We start from the raw sequence: 22,275 nt of genomic DNA, 5'->3' as shown, positions 1-22,275 counted from the left end.
TACGTTTTGTAAAAATTGTTAGCACAGTAACACTGACAATTCTCAACTCAGCAAAATTTTTCATCAAATTTGACATACACATATTTCAGTAAATTAGGTATCGAGTAGATTATTTATAAAAATGTTGAACTATTGTCTTAATTTCCACTTTTAAAAATTTGTATTATATATCCTATATAAATAAGATCAAATATTTACATAGAATGTGATCTTTTTATTTAAAATACTATAATTTTGTTAATTTTTCCAATTTATGGAACCGACTCGACATATGATAATCAATATGAAATAAATTAATATGGATCAATCCCCGTCCAAATAAGATAACTATGTGAACCAAAATCATGCGACCAGCACACCTGTACTGACAGCTACAGTATGTTCACATAGCAATCTCATATCTTTGCTTTTGTGTACAATGATATATAGATCGATCCTATTATTTTTACAAAAAAAAATCAATATCGAGTAATTTTCGTTGAGTAAATTTGGTAAAAATATTGTTAACCACATAAACTGAAAGGTCCCCTTTAATATATCCATTTTATTTTTTGTAATTACTAATGCAATTGTAACAAAATACCCGAATATGAATACAGTGATGCAATTAATTTGCGAAACAAATATATATGATTTTCTGTCAACTCAACTGTTCAATTCTACGATTTTCACGTAATCGCATGTTTTCTCATACAGAAAGAAAACACCTCATATGGTGGAAATATTTTTATGACAGAAAAAAGTTTATCGTTAAAAAATATCAATTTGGTAATTTTTTTTCAATAAACGAATCTTTATTAACCAAGATTAATCGTTAACCGTAACCTAGAAAATTTGTTTGTATCGCAAATTACCTACATAAACAAATTTAAATATTCAGATATTTTTTACATGTTAACAATCATATTAATGCTGGACAATTTCGACAATAACTTATACATTAACAACCATACCAAATAAAATATCAATATGTTGAAACACGTGTATGCGTGTATTACAATTTATTTCTATATATTTATTTATGTGTATCCGATATACTCTTGTATTCAAAGTTATAACACAGATATATTATTCAAGTGTATAAGAATATTTTCGATTCACGTAAAATAGGAATCTAATTTCAAGCTAACAAACCAATTAAAACTTCATTTACTTTTTACGAAGCCATATGACTGAATTTGTTTTATGGAAATACTGTGCAAACAAAAAGTATAGAAAAAGTTATCAAAAATTTAATTTTTTATAAGATATTTCATTTTGTTCAACAAGTTACAGCAAACATTTTTTAATTAGTTTCTTGACTTTTCCCATTAAAGTTTTCCACTGTAATTTTACTATAATAACAGTAATAAAGAACTTGTATAATACATATTTGCATAAGTAAGTTCTTACAGTGGACTTTCTTTTAACCAATCCCCGTGGTATCGAATCTCTCAGTGAACAAATAAATGATTAGTTGGAAAATACATATTATTTTATTATTAATTTATAAACTGATATTTTATATAAAATATCAGTTTATAAATTAATAATAAAATAATAAGTATATATATTGTTTTTTATTATTTACACATCATATAATTGGACATAATATCTAATAAGAAATAATATACAGTGTTACAGAGTTCTCCTGTTAAACTACGGCAATTTAATTTAAAAGTCAAAAAGAGGAAAACGATGTCATATAAAGTTTGCTTCTTTAATAAATATTATTAAAGAGTACACCCTTCGTTATAGAGTTGCAAACAAGTATTATATGCTTAATATATATAGTAACTTTTCTTATAAATTTTCCATAATTGCAAATCGATTTTGTTTATCTGATCTGTGACTGAGACTCAGTGAAATGCACGGGAACTTAGTATAATAAATTGAATGAAGGAGTAATATAATAAACTCAATTGTTTATCAATAGCAAGCATGCATTCAAGTCGAAGGATATTGTTTTGAAATGAGAATTTGAAAACAGTAAATAAAATAGTAATAAATACTTAATTATTTTTCATTAAATTAATTTGTATAGCATAAAATCGTATGTCAACAGATGATAAATACAAATAACTATATAGGACAGATAAACACGACTGACCTTTGCGATGTTACCTATGATGTAATAGAAAATATATTGTTACTTGTACCATGCATAAAGCATTCGTTTACAACTCTATAACAAAGCGTTTATTTGTGAAATTCGTATGACATTTCTTCTCCTTTTGGTTTCTAGATTAATATCTCGCACTTTGATAAGTAAAATCCTGGATATCCAGTATGTGCATAAATAAATAACGTTTACCGAATATTTAATTAAATAAAGAATTCAGCAATTTTCGTTTGCTTTTTCGATTTACATTCATGTATCGAAACAAGATCATGCTACATTTTTCGTAAGTATATCAATGATAGATAAATATCTAGTTCGATATATCTTATCACAATTTCAAGTGCCTCCTTTCTCTACAAATGTCTTGTTCTGTTTCCATTTTTATCTTCGTGCAGATCTCCTTCATTTTTCAGTTCTTCATTTCTCGTCACTTTTCTTTGATTAATTCCCTAACCTTACCAATACACCTTTTATTCAATTATCAAACAATACTTGCAATTAAACAAGTTTTCCAATAATACGTAGACCGTCTACGATCGAAATACAGTTCAAAAATTATAAAATTACTTATTATTATTACTTGCAAGGTCTTTGAATTGAAAAATCGGAAAATTATAAATATAAACTAATGTATTTGTATATTTCTTAAAATAATACTAGAAAAGTATTAGAATTATATATCCTCGAAATATTAAATTTTTAATATCAAAAGGTATCGGGAAGAATTAAATTAGAATATTTAACTCTGAAAACAAAATTTTTTAGTTAAATTTTTTCATTTAAAATTTCTTTTTTTTTAATTTTATTTCGAAGTTCAATCTAAACAATGTATTCGCTCATCTAATTAAAGTTTCCTTCGTGATAATATTATAATCCTTTATGATCCTTGTGTATATTTCAACGAAAATATGGTCGATTAAAGCAAAGACTGATTAAAAGGGGACCAGATAAGAGATATTTACTGTACTTGGGATAGGATATTACGTATATATGTTCATACGTCATTTTTTATTTTACACAAACAATTATATATAATGTGCCTGTAATACCAAAATAAATGTTTTGTTTTATCATTACCCATAGTAATACGTGCAAATAATAAATATATGGAGTTGTCTCAGCCAATTTGAACATCTTAAATATCTTGTTTATTTTTTATACTAAGAAAATGTCAGAGTAAAGTATTACTCGATTCAAGGAGATCGAAATCTGTCATAGGCAAGAAATTTTTCTCCTTTCAAAGTATTGTCGTTTTTTGTATATAAGATTACATATCTTTATCATCGCGATACGGTTGTCGATATCAAGACGAATCCAACGATCTGTAATAGCTTTATATGACCTTGAGAAAGAAATTTGCAAAAATTGCACAACATCAATATTGCAGATTTTAAAAATGTTTTTATTTAATAGATTAAATACGTTTACCAATTGTGGCGGAGTTGGTCACTACTGATCTCCGCGGTGCGACGCCACCAGCAAGTCGAATGTTTGGCTCTAGTGATTTCCACGATAGTCAACATCCTAATCCGTGCAATTCATTGGTGCCGTTTAGGGAACATTGATAACCTACAATGTTATATTTCTCGGTTATAAGAAATAAATTTGCAGACATTTATAATTATTTTTTTCTCTTTCGAAACAGAATTTTAATCTCAAGAAACTTCCTTCTATCAAAAAATAAAAAATATTAAAATACTTATGTTAAAAGGAAAAAATATATGTATATAGGAGTTACTGATCTTGAAGTTAAAAGATAAAGAGCTAATCCTTAATCTTCATTTTAATTTAACTTATATATTTTGATTGAAATTTGTTAATGAAATTATTGACTACCAGACATGATAAATACGTAATTTTTTTGTTCGTTCTAAATTCGAATATTTTATCTTTGACGTTACATTTAACATAACCTAAACAATGTTATCGTAATCTGCATATTTATGTTAATTGATTTTTTATGAAGCAAAATCAAAGATTATTAAGAAAAAAGCAGAAACCAGCCTCGTAAACTAAGATTGTAATTAAATGATAATTGATGATTGTAAAAAGGAAATTTTTAATACATTTTCTAGTCAGATTTAGATATCTTTGTTATCAATGTATAAAACAAGTACAGTTGGATTTTACAGCAGATTTGCCACGGCCGGTCTAGCGACCAGACGTAATTAATGAAGAAACGGAAGATGAAGAATATCGGAAGAAACTTAATGAAAGGCGATATTAAAAAATTCATTATACGTAAATTATAAGAAAAAAGTCGCGTAGTGAAGTGGCGAAAGCTATAACGTTGAATGCAGAATTTTTAATCAAAGTTTCAAAAGCGTTCGTTTAAACCGCAATAGCTTTGACATCAATCTTTATTCGGTATTTGTAAACACAGTACGTCGCAATAAACAACAGCGAACTATGAGATCTTCCATAGTAATTGCATAAGCTTCAACATCTTTAATAATTAAGGGCTAAATTAACAGTCCAACCAATTTCTCCAATTTTTGTATATTCATTTCAAGATGTCTTGTGTAATAATAACAATATATATACTTATCGACAAAAATCAAGAAACAAAGTAACGATTTGCAAATCTTTATACGTTCTTTATATTCTTCTTCTATATACGTATATTAAAATGAAAATAGAATGACAAGATAACATCTTATACATCAAACAATAACATTTTTCCGAATATCTTGCATAAAGCTTGCTTTTAATTCTTATCTGTGTATGGCGAGAAGTAAAAAATATTGAAAAATTCGTAAATCATTATTCCGTTTCATGATTTTTGTCAATAAGCGTAGAGAGTATTCTAATATAATATTTACCAGCTGATTCAATCGAATTAATCTTGGCGTATTTGCGAAAACAGATGTGTTTGCTGTGGTATCGACGGAAGAAAACGGAAAAGGGTGGCGAGTGGCTATTTATTGCGACGAAAGCGTGCCCTTATTCGGACCAAGCCTTCCCTGTCCGCCAGTATTCGAGGATCCATACACCCTGCGAGAATTTCTTCTCGTGAAGTTAATAAACGGCGAGAAGGCTACGTTCAACACTCCGACTTTCTCCCAAAAAAGGGAAAGAACCCTCGATGCTCTCCTCAGGGATATGTATCAAGAACATTCGCAGGAGAGTAAAAGCAACGTAAGTCTACACAACGATAGTACGTGCATTTTATACCTCCATGTACTTGTATTTACATGTATTCGGTATAGTAGCATTTACAATGTAGATCCTAGAATATCTCCGCTACAAAGTTTTAAATTAAAATACCAAATAGCGACAGAGACTGACGCGATGACTAAGGGTGAGTCGTAATTTTGAACTTCTAGAAACTCGAATCGGAAACTTTGAACATTTCGAAACTGTTGAAACTTTCGGAACTCGAAAGTTGCGAAACTAGGAATGCTGAGTTTATTTTGTAAACGGAACATTTTCCTTTGAAAATCAAAATCACGGTAAAATTTTTGTACGAATGTTTATTGACTGTAACTAAACAAAGACAAGAGCAAAAGAAGATAAAAAAATACCTGATCTTTCGTAATTCTTTCTTTTTTTATATTGTCAAATGTACCGAGAAATTTGTTTTTCTCTTTATTCGAAGGTTTCTTCATTTTCTTCCACAATTTCGAAACAGAAAAAATGTTTTAGGTTTCAAATTCTCGAGACTCGCAATTTTCTTGTTTTCCAAGGTCTCGACGTTTTGCGAAATCCAACGCTAATACCGACATTCAGGGTTGTATATAGCATTCTAAATTTTTTCATTAAATCCTAACAAAAAGATTATATGATTTACATTATATCTAAACGTTCGAATATACGATATGGTCATAAAAATTATTATGCTATTATGATTTCTATCACTGTATCGATGAAATACGTTCCATTTCTTTTCTACATGTTAGCGATAAAATATTACGATATTATAATAGCCGCTTTATTTTATATTATTTTATTTTAATATTCAAATATTAAGAAAATATTTAGTAGCATAACACTAGTATACACGAGATCTTAATCTAAATCGAACGTTTCTTTATGTACGAATTGATAATCATAAAAAGATAAAAATAGTATCAACATGTGTATGTAATTGGTAATAATATTTCTACAGTCATTCTCTTTTTTCAGTTTTTACATTTCCGAATATAAGCAGTATTCATTGGGTACACAATTTTATTTCAAAATTTCGCTACTACGTCAAGCTAATTTCCTCGAAAGCTAGTTAACGGTGTCATCGTTTACAATGTTGCGAAATTACTTTTACATTATTAACGTAACGAAATTGCGAAGCGATCTCCAACTGAAATAATAATTGCAATAATAGAAACGTATATGATATGAACATAAATATAGTATTTACCATATAATATTATATAATTCAATATTATATAAATACATGTAAGTATGCAAACATACCTTAAATTTACCCAGCACTTTAATCATGACAAGTACCTCTAACTCGTAATTGGTATATCTTTTCTCGAGTGGTGTCCTACTACTCGTATAACATACAGGATCAGCATAACCAAATACTGAGACGTCTGTGTGTTCTTCTTTCTTAAACTTGAACGAAACGTTCGTCTTTAATAAATTCTTCATGGGCCTAGTTGTGAGCATAATGCGATACAAACCTTTGGAAATAACCATTAATACCTAGGAAACTCTGTGCGGATTTTATATTGTTCGGTACAGGGGATTTTTGAATAGCAACCGTCTTCTTTCCCTTCCTTTGTTACCTGTCGCTTTGTTTCAAGCACTCGTACACTGGCTTCCGTGTGTACTTCGGTTACAGAGATGGATCTCTAGTGTCTCCGATGCGATGTGCGCACGATCCACCATCGGATTCCACCGCGAAATCTCGCGCCATGTCTTCGGTGTCACTTCAGACACCATGATCACTCCTTTGCGTACCTTCACTACGCATTCAGTATGTTCCTTGGATGTCGATATCACCTCACGTGCTTTCTGATCGTTGATCTTTTTCAGCGTTGCCACTGCTTCTGTCATTACAGACTCCTCCGATGGTGATACCTCTGGGAGCTGTCTTTGAATAATTTCCTCCGTTTCAAGCACCTAAATCTTCTTAATGTTGATCAACGGGACGTACTTGCTTCCCTCGATATTGACTTCCTTTTTATACTTCTTTTTAGCTGAACACTTAGTCGCAATGTATCCATATTCGTTGCGTTTGAAACACTTTCTCCTTTTGATTTTTAAATAGACAGTTCGCATTTTCACGATCTTTGGAACCACGATTAAAACATCGTTTAGACAATATTGCAGCTGTTGCTGTCTGTTTTGTGGAATTAACGACGTGTTTCTGCCGTTTTTTCGCATTCTCTTCACCGTCTTATAGGTTTCGAATTTTTCCTTTAACTGCCTCAGATTAGATGTACTGTATCGTGCCACAGGTCACTATTCGGTCGAAGGACCCAAATGTCGCGTCGCTTCGCGAATGATTTCTGTGAGGTCGACGTAAGGCCGTCTCGCGATCATGTAATTTTGCCCGCCAAATTAATATTGGGCAACTGTCAGTTGCACGAGCGAAAAGAATATCGCGGCTGGAGTCGAACGATAGACTCTCGATGATCTCGATAGGTAGGCTCTAAACTCTTTGACGATTCAAAGAAGACTGTTTGACGATTGGAAGCGAACTGGTTGACGTTTTGAAGAGAAGTCGTGTCTTCGACGATTCGAAGAGAAGCGAGCTCCTCGATTTTCCTAAGATCGGTCTTAGGAAAAATCGGGAGCTCGCCAAATATAATTGGCTGATTTGACCAAGGGCGTTCCCTTGGTCCGCGAATCGGTCTCTTTGAAGGAAGGGAAGGTTCCCCCAAACGAAGACGGTAGTGGAGGAAACCCTCCTCTAAGGTGAGGTACGTTGGGTCCACCCGCGCGCTGGTGACCCCATCGGCCGTTTATGGTCCCTAGCTAGGGCCTGAAGCTTCCAACGTGTGCGGACCACGTGGAGCCCTCTGGCCTATTGTCAGTCAAGTCTTAAGAGCCGTCGCCTAATTTCGTTAAATTAGGGTTTTCCAGGAATCTCGTGTTCCGCGACACGAGAAGTCAGAATAAAAGTGAAAGCTCTCAAACATGCAGAAGGCATGTAGAGGAAAATTCCGGTGCCGAATTATTTGACCCTAAAGACCTGGCTGTTAGAGGACCGCAACGGGTCTTCCTTGTTCCGCGACGGAACATGTATCATACAGGTTGAATTTATTTACTTCATTGTAGTCGACCTTATCGATAATATATCGCATAACAGCTCTTAATTCAATATTCGCCTGTGATGTAATAGGTATCATTCCGTAGATATACCGATCATACAATTCGTCCATTGTTGCATCCCGAACACTGCAACTCGCTCGTGGAGTTTCACGGGGTTGTAAGGTCCGTTACGCTGCTGCGGCAATGCTGCTTGGGATGCGGCCTACTCTAACTTGATAGAGGTAGACCTGGTTAGTGTTGAACTGCAAGGAGTTCTATAGTAGTAGACAGTCTCCTACGCTGAGTGTTGGTGGGTCTCGTTTGATGATGTGTGGTCGTGATGGAGTTTAGAGAGAATCTTGATGTGGTCGTGATAGAGGTTAAACAGAGAATCTTGATGTGAATGCCTTGTCGGTAGTTTTATAAGGTTTGACTGTCTTCTGATTGGTTGGTATGATATTGGAGACGAATGTTAACTTCAGCGTCTTTCGGTGGTGATGGTTGTTTAAACATTTAGGCTCTTATGATCGTCGTCTAAGAGGCTAAGATATCGGTCCTTGCCATGGTTTATATTAGCGGTGGGTTAGGCGATGCTGAGTTTATACATGATAAGAGATGCTTACAATAAAGGCATGAAACAGGCCTCCATTTAACCTGGGACATTGCGGTCCTAGGGCCGCAACATCCATCTTTTTGCGTCTGCAACCCAAATCCCTGTGATTCTTGTAACTGTTTTCTTTACGCGCAAATTCCTTTTTTAGCGCACCTTTCCACTGTCGCCATTTTTTGTCGCATTTGTCGTAATTTACAAAAATTTTCGCAAAACCCCGTAAGAGCCGTTTTACGTAAATTACCTTACCAAATTATCTTTTATACACCGTTTCGTTGCCACATAGATCGGCGGTCTCTTGGAAATCAGCAATCCAGCGTGTAACATTCGTATTTTCATCACCTCTAAAGGTTTCCATCTGTTCTTCTACATCCTTTAACATTGGTGCATACTCTATTTCTCAAGATGATTCCGTCGTGCATCGCGATCTCGTCGTACATGGCACAGGTTCGTCGTCTTCGTCATCATCATCATTGTCACGATCGATGTTTCTACTCACTGTCGACCTATTGGTATCTTCGTTTTCTTCATTTTCGTCGTAATCGTCTTCCCTTTCGTCGTCTAAGATCATAGCGACATTTAATCGTCTTATTAAGTCGCCTTTTTCCCATTTATTTTTCGTTTTCGTTTCTTCGATGCAAGCTTTAATTCATTGACCTTCGTGAGATTCATGCACTGCGTGCCAATGATTGTTAATACCGTTATCATTTTTATCAGCATCGTGCCGTCTTTGTTCAGCACGTCGTTGTCTATACCTTCGAATCTCATTTGCATTGCACTAATTAAAACTCGTTGACACTATACTGGAACTTCGCTTTACTGGTATATACCAAATCCCGGACGAGCCGCCAGAATTTAGAGGGCATATAGTTTGGCAAAGAAAGATGTTAGATATAAAATATATTTATTACGAGCTAAAGTAGAATGAAAAGCAAGGTCATATTATAACTAATAATTGCACTCAGTTTTTTTACACTGCTGTCCTTCTATTCAACTGTATGACTATACCACTGTACGACTCTTCGAGATTCTTCTGTGTCACTGCCTGACTCTTCTTCTCTATAATTGTTCTCGCTTCGTAGTCGAGTCACCTTTTATTCACTCATACACATTCATACTAACCTAATTCAACCTGACTAAAAAATCTAACGTATATTGCAAGTAGTCATTCGTCTCTCTCGCACTAATCTAACCTAAACATCTGCTCGATCCGCTTGTCGTTCGCATCGATAATCAATCGTTCCATCTTTCCGTCATTCGTACCGACATTCATCCTAAATATCCTCGTCCCTATATATATTGTATATATGTATGTTACTGTGAAAACTCGAAGATTGATACTTTTACCATAGCGAAGTAGTAAAACTCTGAAAAAAGTATATAAAAGCATGTAAATTTCAGATTTGTACACCAAACTATTTCGATAAATGTTAACAATGAAATTTACCAATACTAATTTTATTGATAATACAAAAAACGGAATTATAGTTAATCCTATTCTATGCAATAATGTGAAACGTAACCCAAACGAAAACGAATTTTTACCAAATCATTTCTGTAAATTCTGTGAATTACCAACGCCAATTGTTAAAGGTCCGTTTTGGTTTCAGTTAAATTTCAGTTAGGCTTCATTTCATTGTCTATAATAGACAACTATAATTTCTTTTCTTACTATTTTTTGCTTTTTCCTGCCATTCATATAATCTCAAATATACACACTCCTAATTAAACAAAATGGACTTTCACCAATTGGTGTTGATAAATTCTACCAAAATGGTTTAGTAAAAGTGCAAAATGGAAACATTTACAAATCTTTTTTGAATTTTGATCACCTCATTATGATAAATTTATCAATCTTCGAGTTTTTACTGTAACGTATATACCAATTAGGCACTGAATGTTTCGAAAATTCTCATGACAGCTATAGATACTTCTGACAAACATTCTTGCATGAAAGTCATACTATTTAGGTACTTAAATCACCAATCGATCACATACAGATCTTTCGAATCGATCAACTTAATAATTAAAACGTATTCCGAATTATATTGACTCGGATAGCCATTATTTCCTTTGTATATTCTGGAAAAACAGCTTTCGGTTTGTTTGTTACACAGGAAATATAGAGAATTCCTGGCAGTAGTAAACCACATAAAACATCGATACGGATGTTGGTTATGAAGTCAATATCGTTTGAAGCACGCTTTTGCCAATTTTTGAATTGTTCAGCTGTCCAATTAAAAAGATCTGTGATTGATGATCACCGATTCGTGACCTCGACATGATCGATACAAATACATAGTTCCAAAGTGACAAACACAGAACAATATCGGTGTATCACTTGACCCGTGAGCTAGCTAACGAAATATCGAGATGAAATTTGTAGTGGGCACTGTTTACATTCAGATATTTCAAACAGCAACGGCTATAGAATATTGCATCTATTTCGTAGATTTTGCAGCCGAGCTGTACCAGTACGTTTTACGAATACGAATAAGAATATAAATGTTTGTTGGCGTTATAACTTATGATCGAAGACTCGATATCTTGCTACCTTAAAATCTTGCACTCTACATTTTAACTAAGATGCCTGTAGATATTTTCAATTCCCAACTAATTGGGAACTGAAAGAAACTTGGTACTCCTTCAGCAACTGACTGGCGAATCGCTGGAGATTCGAGTTGAGGAGCCCTTTAGATATTCAAATTTTTATATTCAAAATTGACACGTTTTATTGGTCGTAAAACCGCGATATTGGCAAAAGACTTATAAAATCGATATTCTATAAACTTCATACTTAGTATACAATAAGATAATGTAATAAAAAATAGACCACACAAATACAAAGATTGAGGAAAGGGACTATCTTGAGAAATGCTGTTCTTACAAACAGCTCCTTAATTGATACTCTTAGAGAAGCCTGAACCAAGGCTCCTAATTGATTAAAAGTAGGAACATTTGATCGTGTTTAAATTTACAAAGTACAATTTATAACTTGAGAATACTTACAAGATTACAATTTAGTTCTGTGACGATTACATCGCTATGAAACATCTATAAGCCGAAATGAAATTTACTTTAATTTGGATTGTTTGCTATTTATTCGGATGCATTATTTTATTAGTTCAAATCAAGTTTAGAATAATCAGGTCTCTGTAAGTCATAGGTTACCTGTGTCGAATTTTCATCGTCGTTGTTTCCACAATTTGAAGTTTATAGCTTAGCAATTTACAGCTGTATCATAAATTATTAGAAGCCAAACATTCGAGACTGTCTTCTTTCCTTTAAGTGGTAAAACTGTCTCAAATACTATAGGACGAAAAATATTGTATAAGACAACACTTACTGTACCTACTTCGCTCTTTAACCGTGTATATCGTTAGTAAAAACAAGCCAAAATAACAATAGTAGTTCTATAGATATTTACGCAGAATTAATTTTTCATTTTACGTGTGATAAACGACTCAGAATTTGAATTCATGTAACTTTTAACATATTATTGTAGGATATCAAAAGAAATCGCGAATCGGCTATTGCCAACAAAAACAAATTGTAAACCGATCGATATCTTCTAGAAGCAAATGGAAAAGTTATTCTATATAACAAAATTAAGTTGCATGACTCCCCTACCGGGAGGTAAAGCGTAGTTTAAGAAAAGTATAAAAGCGTGGTTGACAACCGTCTTTAGAATCTGATTAAATGGTGGCTGAGAGGCGTCTCTCGAGTGTAAAGGGTTAAAAAAGAGTGCGTCTTTGTGTATTTTCATTTCGTTACCTTGGTGTTCTTTCCCTAAGTTAAATCAGTTTACGAGTTTTGAGTTTGTGTTATCGTATTCTTGTTCTTTCGTCCATTTTCGGTGTCTCAAGACCAGTTTCGCCATCCTACATTATTATACATGTTACTCTTTGATATCCTATTGTACGTATCATTTTCCAATATATTCTATAATACTACACGTATTATCTTTTAATATTCTGTTACACGTGTCACGTAGTAGCTACTAAACAATCAAACGTGAGGTTTCGTGTCTCATTTCAGCAATTGTTAAAAACAAAATGTCGATTGCCAATGCAAAAATTTGAAACATTTAAAGAAAATATAAATCGTAAAACTAATATAAACAAATGTATGTGTCGTCAATTGTGAAAAATAGTCAAAAAAATTACATGTACGATGAATTCAAAGGAAATCTTGAACTGAAACGAAATTTGAAACTTGAAGAGCTTATAATACTTGTTGAGAGAAGTACAAAATATTGTGGGATGCCGAAAACAGGTTTTACTGTTTTCAGCGTACAGGAATAAAATAGGAATATGTTCCTTCTTTCATGAAAGGTATATCGGGTTTGCGCAAACGGTTTGAGTCACCGAAAACGGACAGAACAATATGAAACAGAATAAAACGAATACCAAACTCGGAAATTAATTTAATGCAAGAAATTAATACTATAAACTAACGCAACTATAACGCACGGAAAACACGCTCCAATTCGTTTCTCTCCAACACCGAACGACTCACGCCCCTACTGATCACAATCTATTTTCACGAGGATTCTTTAACCCATTAGCTGCCACGATCCCCATTTGGGGATTTTGGAATTTTACGTACACCACTCGGGACCAAAAATATATTTGGTACGCCTGACAGTTTAGTTTTATTCTATATATATCAGTCAATATTGTATGTAGCAAAAAGTGTGTATTCCGTGCTTCGTTTCTATACAACGAGCGAACAAATTTGAAATTCGCGTGTAAGTTGAACGGAAGAGAATTTTCATATTTGAAGCATTATATTTTTGGTTTGGTTTTCATATTATAATGAAATACCGTACATAAATATGTAATTTAGAGGTTATAGTAACGATTTGTCACTTACTCAGTCTTTTGTTTTTATTGAAATGATTTTATCGATCATTTTATAGCGATACCCATTTTGGGACTTTTTCAAAAATATCAAATATTTTCAAAGCAAAACATAATTTGAATATAATTATACCGTTACACGACCTTCTGTGCATATATATAACTTATCCGGCCAAAAATTTCAAAAAAAGAAATTTGGCAGTTAATGAGTTAACGCTTCTTCACTCAGGACTTTCGTTGCGTCGTCAAAAGTCCTATCTTTATGCCATTTGCAATGCTCGATAGCGTGCCTTTTCAAATCGCTAATTGGCTGATATGATTCAGCCCATTAGCGATTTACTCCCATAAAAATTCCGTCACTTTCTGGATTCGCCATTCGCTCCCCGCGACGATTACGATTTTGTTCACCTACGTTTCACCTCGCCGTAAAGGCCGCTCAACTTACCTTTGCTGCCAAAAATAACCTTTCATAACGGTATCGGTTCTTGTTCGATTTGCTTCTAGAAAAATGTCACATAGGTCATCGACCGGTTTATAATTTGTTTTTCTAAAATAAAATCCTGTATCGGCATTGGCCGATTCGCAATTTCTTTCCCGAAAATAGCATCCTACAATATCTAATCACCATAAATCACAAAATTAATCCTTTCGATGTAAAATTTTGTCATTTACGAATATTCGAGTGAGTTTCTTTGCAACACGTTGTGTGTAAACACAAGAATTGATTCAGAAGAATGTTAATTAAAAAATTAATAGAAGCTAATGTAGAATAAATTTTCCTTGTTACAATAGATATTCGATATTACGATGAGATGCAATATCGATCATAATAGATCGATATCTTCAAGTATTCCTTTCAAACATTAGGTCTAGGACGTGCATTTCCTATTCGGTGTCATAATTGTACCATTATTTATAGTCGATAAATCGTCTAGGGTTTTCAAATGATTTTACAAAGAAAAATTCAGAAAATTCAAATCAGGTGATTATGATAATCTTGAACTAATACATTTCTAAATTAATTTTTGCATTTACATTTAGTGTGTTCCGAAGAAACTTAAAATATCGAATATTCGTAAATGATGAAAGTCGATTTTGCATCGGAAGGATTTATCATAGAACCTACGTTGATTAGATATTGTTGCGTCCCGAACACTGCAACTCGCACGGTGGGAGTTTCGCGGGGTTGTAAGGCCCGTTTACGCAGATGCGGCAATGTTGCTGAGATGCGGCCTACTCTAAATTAACCGTTTGAGTCCCAAGCAGCGCTTGAGGCTTTCGGAAGAACATGATCGAAAAGCCCTGAACAGCTTGATAACGCTTGCCTTAATCCAGTGTGAAAAAGTCCAAACGGCGCGATAGCGCTTGTTTAATTTTATGTCGAAATATCCCAATCGTCGCAATAGCGCTTGTTGGGACTATGTGACGTACATGCATCAGTAAAGTTGAGCGCGATCGCGCTGCTTGGGACTCTAACGGTTAATAGAGCTAGGCCTGGTTATGGTTGAACTACAGAGTTCTGATGCGTGACTGTCCCCTGCGTTGAGTTAATGGTGGGTCCTGGATGATAGTCTGGTCGTGATGATTGTCCGGTTTCCGTGAGATTTTTAGGAGAACTCTCTCGTAACTGCTGTCTCGGTGGTTTTATAAGTTTTCTCTATCTACTGATTGATTGATGTGAAATGTAAAAGGTAGATGTGTATCTTCATATTAGGTAGTAAATAATATTGGGGGTGTGTGATAGCTTCGACGTCCTTCTGTGGTGGTGGAAGTTTAAATAATTTGGATCCTTATGCCTATCGTCTTAAGAGTGATATATTGGTTCTTGCTAAGGTTTAACCGAGTGGTGACTAGGTGATAAAGAGTGTATACAAATCAAGGGACGCTGGCAATAGGGGTATAAACAGTCCTCCACTTGATCTGGGACATTGCGGTCCAAAGGCCGCAACAGATATTTTTTACTCCTTTCGGTGAAAACGATAAACCCCAGGGTCTAACTTTTTAAACACTCTGTACATGTCTTATTTCGAGACATTAACTTATATTATCGAATAAATTGAAAAATTAATTACGACCTTATGTTACTTCACAAGAATGGTTTTACATTATTGCCATGAAAATGAATGTAACACGAAATGAGTGATGAATCTTTTCACTTTTTCAGATCTTTTTACTCAGACTTTTTACTCACTTTTGCAATTACCGTCATATATAAAATAATCGTCGATGGTAATGGAAAAATATACAAATTTAATTATTTGATTTAGCGATCACGTTGATTACTCGTGTGTTAAGTATTCGTGTTCAAGTGCTAGTACACGAATCGGTGTTCATTTCGACTATTATGTGTGGACGTGTATCTTAACACACGTCCAAAACTTAAATTTCTGATAAAAAGTTGCGACAATATCGAGGAAAATCTCTACCTCGATTTAAGTTAAAAATACTATCAATAAATAATATATTAATAGAGAAACACAAAACAAAATGATGAATTAAATTAAGGGAGCAGGATAGTTTGAAAGTTTGAAAAAATCGAATTTTTTTTATTTTAAGTTGTAGCCTGAAGTTTTAAAAGCAATATATGAGAAGTCCCTGCCTTTAAAACAATTTTTGGAAGTAAGAAAGTCAAAACCGATTCGCGATCTTGTGTGCCATCATCAGCACATGTATAACGATGTGATGCGACAGTCTATCAGTATGGAACCGATTCTACAGGTAATATCAGGAAAGTCGAGGAGTCAACATTATATGTTTCTGCTTTTGGTCGCTTTAGGTGGGATGATCCAAAATTAAAATGAATTTTTAATAATATTATTTAGCGTTTAGCATCAAAAAAAGGTTATTTAGTGCCATTGCAAACGCTAAAATTGTTGTTTATATTGCTATTAACATTTTTAATAGAGGTTTCTCCAGTGTCTTATAAAATATCAGCACTATGAATTTAATCATGAGATCAATTGCTGCTGTACTATGCATCACAGTCGACGAAAAGATGATTAAAACACCTAATAGACGATCGTTTAAAATTTCTAAAAAAAAGTCAATTCACACGTAGATCAAGTCTATCAGCTGTGCAATAGACTAACGTCGAAGCAGATGGTCATATTTATCAGGCAGTAATGACTAATTAACGAAAAATTATGTTTCAAAACGTGTTTTTCTGAAAACTATATTTTTAAAAACGGTGCGCAAGATATCTCGAAATCTCATCGACCAATTATTATAAAATTTTGCATATATCTTTATTATAACATTTATTAGGTACTGACGTTCGACTTTTTAAAATTTTTAATAATTTCAAAAGTTATTAATAAAAAATACTGAAATTTTTCTTAAAAATTCGATAGATGTATAAATAGCAACTATAAATAGCTGCGATTTTATTAATTTTCACAAAAATTTAATCATTTTAATTAATCTAGTCAATGCATAGAGAATATATTATAGTTTCAAGTTCTTTTTGATTTTTTTATGTCACTAACCTCATTTAGGTAGAATCCTGCATCCTGAAAAGCCATATTGAAAGAAATTACTTCAGAATGATGACGTCATAAATATGGAACATTTTTTTTTTTAATTTAATGTTTTATTTTTATTGTATGTCTTATAATATGTTGAAACAAATCACAAAAACTTATATTATGTTAATAAAGCGTTTACTTTTCCTCCAATATTTCTTTAAACTGTCGCCAATTTTTGTGCGCGTCAAACTGTCCTGTCCCTTTAATTATAAATGCTGGTTTCTACGGATTGTTTGTATTTTTACAATAGTTCGTATATAGGATAGTCACAATACATTAATACGTGTACTAAATGTTTCTAAATTTAAAATTCATTAGCATAATAAAAGATGTCGCGATTAAACTTTTCGACGAATCAAATAAAATTACAAACTGAAGTAAATAACTTTTGTTTCTTTAAGCCTTTACAAATAGAAAACTATCGAGCTTCATGCAAAGTTCCTGTATGTTGTCTATTCGTTTGCGAAACCGTTTTTACTCGAAGGTCTCGATAACTCGAAACCTCTGTAACTCGAGGATATTAGCTCATCCCTTGAAGGGAAAGTTTTCAAGGGAAGGTTCAAATTACTAAGGTTCGACTGTACTGAGACTGAATTTCGACTGAATGAGCTAAACTACTGATTAAATTAAGACACCTGATTAAATCTGTACCGAAGTGTACTGAACTTGAATGATTTGATCTGAACTAAGTTTCCGAACAAATGTGTTTGAGAATCTCCACTCGAGAATTTCTCGAGGTTCTTAAAATTACTTAATTGTCCTGAAAACTTCAGAAGAATCTTCGCGTATCTCTTTTAAAGTACCCCTTCTCTTGAAAATTGGATAAAGTAGCTGTATGAATTTTTGGGATAATTCTGATTGCTGTTTTGCGAAATTTTGATTATTCTTTCCAAAAGATCTGAAACGACCATAAATATCGACAATGATACCTATTATTAATTCATTTTGAAGCTTTAATTTTTTCAAAACTATACAGGATCAAAAATATTGACACTAAAAGTGACAAAAAAAATGAGTAACAGGGCGCTTATAGAAATCGTACTATCGATTGATTTATTCAAAGAAAGGAAAATCCAACGTATATTATGGATATCGATTTCAGATATTTAACTTCAGCTGCAGATGGTCAATATTATTGTCAATATTGGTGCTAGTATTGACGCTTGAGTCACAAAATATCAAAATTTCGTCAATATTGGTATTCCTTCGATATGAAAAAGTATGGGCAATGTTTTCGATGGATAAAATGATAGGCTCTTACAAAAATGCTGTCTAATTCTTATGTCCGTGGTTGTAAGAAAAAACGCTGCAAATCGCAATTTCAGAAAAATTTAGCTTATTCGTCGATTTGGTTGGAAAATATATGATTTACATGCTTATCGGAGACAAATGAATAAACACAAATTTTATAGGATCAAAAAAATTATATAATTGAACTAATTGCTAATAGGACGATGCATTCGCGTTTAGAATTTTAAACCGTGATATCTCGAAACACGTAACATGAAAAATTTGTTCTTATAACCACAGGTATTAAAATTAAAATGTGTTTAATAAGGAAAGAATGCCCATAATCCTTTATTATAAATTAATAATCCTGATTCTATGCAATCTTGCGTCCTAAAATGAAAACTTGCGTAATTAAATAGTGAAATTTGGGTTAGGATACGTTTATCAATTGCTTGCTCTAATCACTCAGGATTTAGAAGTCTAATACAGTATTTGCAATCACCGAAATTCAGAAACCTTTAATTTATATTGTAACTTTATACGTGTATATGCTTAGCGATAGAAGATGATCCTCTGATGAACAGGAGACACTGTTCTTTTTGTGAATTCCCAGATGCCTCGGGTAACGTAGCGTGACATGAAACAGGTTACCGGTAAACACTAATAGTATTATATAAACTTGTACTTTTAACGAAGTTTCAGTATTATTAGAAACTTATAACAATTCGAAATACAAAAGGTAATAGACTCCTATAATTGTACTTATCGAGTTGCTCAGAAAGTTCGTTAGCATTTTTAAAATCGATATTAAACTATGTCGTGTATTTAACCTTTCCTCTCTGTTAGAAGACTTGAAAGATAAACTAATTTCGACGAAATAACGAAAGTTTGATGGAATGAAACAGTGAAAATACGTATAAGGAACTGAGCACTTTAGAAAATGCATCTTAATACTTAAATAGGTACAATACCGGCCAAAAGTTTGACTCCCCCTACTGTTTCCCATAATACTCAATTTCTTTTTATAAGGTAATATAAATATTCTTTGTGCGTGTGTTTGCGTGTGTGCGCATAAGCAAATAAAGCGTTAAAAAAATTCATAACATTCAAAAATTGCGTTGTACATTGCATTATGTACAATTACAGTCGTCTCCTATAACGCAATTAATTCGTACCGCGTTATGAGAAAATCGGAATTAATTGAAATCAGGAAATGCGTTCTATGTAAACCGCGTTATATGGAAACCACCGCTGTGTTATATAGGAACCGCGCTATAAGAAACTCAAAAATAATACAAATTGAACGAATTCGTACCGCGTTATATGAAATCTCAGAAATCAATAAATTATATAATTGTATTAAAATGTATTAAAGTTGTATAAAAATTGCATTCTCAAAATATCGAAGTTGCGATTGATACGGTTAATAAATAAAATTTTATAATAGAAATGGCAATGTATATATAAATTTTTACATATTTGAATTTAGATTTATCGAATAAAATACATAGTTCGTGTAATAAAATTATAAACTAAAAAAATTGTTTCCAACAAAAAAAAATTCAATTTGATACATATTAGTGACGCATCCTAGTTTAAAATAGGATTCTAACGTGTTAAAATTAAACGGTTTTTTACTTTGTTTTATATAATTATCTTTTGGACGCCCATCAAAGCCCTTATTAAAATCTTTTCTATCATAAGTTCTCCTATCCGTCAATGTTATTCCATATTTCTTCTTATTTATACTTATTTTTGAAACAAATGTTTTAGTCTCAAACACTTATGAAACCGATTCAGTCTGATCAGAATTCAGACGTTCTTATCATTTGGTTCATACACCGAAGATATCACAATTAGATTGTTTTATTAACACATGGAATAAGTGCTGCCATCGATAAACTTTTCAAGCCATTTGAGTTGTTGGAATGTCCTTGTACGAAAAACGCATTATGTGGCCGCGTTATAGGAGCTCGTCCCAATTTTCGCCCTGCGTTATATAAAAATCGTGTTATAAAAATACCGCGTTATAGGAGATTTGACTGTACCTCCTTTCTTCATCAGTATTTTGAATAATCTGAATGTCTTTGAAACAAGCTTTTGTAATTTTTCAGTTAGTACGTTTCATCGAATATCTTTCCAACAAATTTTCTTTGGTCCTTATACGATGTTTCCTGATTTCACGATCCAGATCATCCTAAATAAATTCTTTAGGATTATCAAAACTGCTATCAAAGCAGCGTATTTCTTGAAGGAAGCCGATGTATCTTTCTTTCTACTCAAGCAAGATAAAATAGGATCGTGTATATATCGTACAACGATTAAGATATGGTGAAATATTCAAGCCCGCAATTTGGTTTTAAAGGTTGAGGTGTACCGAAATTTTCGGACGGTAGCGTATATAGGGCAAAGATACGTTTAGCGGGGAAGAGATGACCAGAGCCCTTTGTTACTAAATGAATAATTCTGGTTGCTAAATGCACAAACTTGCATCCTAAAGTAAAAGCTGGAATGAGTAAGTTAGTTTGACTAGAATATGTTTATCGGTTGGTTGCTCTAGTGACTCTGAATTAGAGATTTACGAGGCTGATCATCTAACTATGAGACCTCTTTGTACAGGGTGTCCAAATTTGAAAGATCTTTTTATATATACGCATTTACTACCGGAATACGGTTCATCGAGCGACGTATAACGCCTATTGTTAGTAGTGGATGAAATTTAATAACAATAAAAACAATTATTTATTTAATTACAAAGATTGTGAAACACAAATGTTAGGTTGAAATATAATTATTTTATTACTATCACATGATCACACTTCTTCTCTCCATTAATACTCAATTGCAATTGACATATGCCAAATCACTCTCTTCTTTTCTTTCTTCTTTCATACATTACATTAATATACACAATTCACACAACACCTCAATCATTACACGCATACTCATTTATCATAATAACCCGAATTCATTAAATATTTCCATCCCATGCATACTTGATTTACTCATTGCAATACATATATATTTAAAAATCTATGTAACTATTACCACACCTATCGTAAAATATATTATTGTATTAAATTATAAATAATATTCATACAGCACTAACAAGCTAATGGAGTTGAGAAAAAACACAAAGAAATGTTTTACCAGGACAGTTTTATTATTTCAGTTACAGAATCATTGAGACTACCGTCCTTGTAATTGTACACAAAGTTGTTCTTCCTTGTCAAGCATTCAAAATGTATTTTCAAATTCTATTTTCTCTAAAACGTAGACCTAAACGAAGAAAAGTTACCGTATATTTTTTCATATTTTTTTACGAGGAATCATCTGGTGTCTGCTTGTACATATCTTTCAGGGACACCTTGTATACCATGTGTGTTGCATTATTGGGAGGTAGTTCGGCCATACTTTACTCACTTTAACTTTGTTTTCACCTTATATTAATTAAAAAAATAATATACTATACTCGCATACCTTCGACTCCTCCAGCACCGCATTCACTCAGCACGCCTTTGTCTCATACTCACGGTCCCCACATCTTTCTCATTCCTCTGCCCTTCCTTCTCGTACTTTTCTTACACACACAGCCACACCCATACATACTACGGAATAAAATAACTTCGCACACGATATGTAATAGGCAAAATGAATTTGGTGTACTCTCATACCTCGCATTTTTAAAAATTAAGTTTCAATTTATACGTTTAGTACGTTATAAGCGATGTTCGCTTAGATCTC

The 22,275-nt window shown here is 33.0% G+C and overlaps 1 protein-coding gene across 3 annotated transcripts in view; it reads left to right on the top strand.

The window, feature by feature from the left end:
- LOC108549397 (GTPase-activating Rap/Ran-GAP domain-like protein 3) overlaps positions 1 to 22,275 on the top strand; it is a 200,898-nt gene that overhangs the window by 139,013 nt on the left and 39,610 nt on the right. For all 3 annotated transcript variants that reach the window (XM_017902756.1, XM_017902755.1, XM_017902754.1), the window contains exon 11: positions 4,968 to 5,239. In XM_017902756.1, the coding sequence (XP_017758245.1) occupies positions 4,968 to 5,239 (272 nt within the window). The remainder of the gene's footprint in view (positions 1 to 4,967; positions 5,240 to 22,275) is intronic.

The sequence above is a fragment of the Eufriesea mexicana genome, unplaced genomic scaffold (assembly GCF_001483705.2).
Source record: "Eufriesea mexicana isolate 0111107269 unplaced genomic scaffold, ASM148370v2 scaffold1992, whole genome shotgun sequence".
In the NCBI taxonomy this organism is placed as follows: Eukaryota; Metazoa; Arthropoda; class Insecta; order Hymenoptera; family Apidae; genus Eufriesea; species Eufriesea mexicana.
The sequence above is the reverse complement of the archived record's forward strand: the minus strand, read 5'-3'. Positions and strand labels throughout refer to the sequence as shown.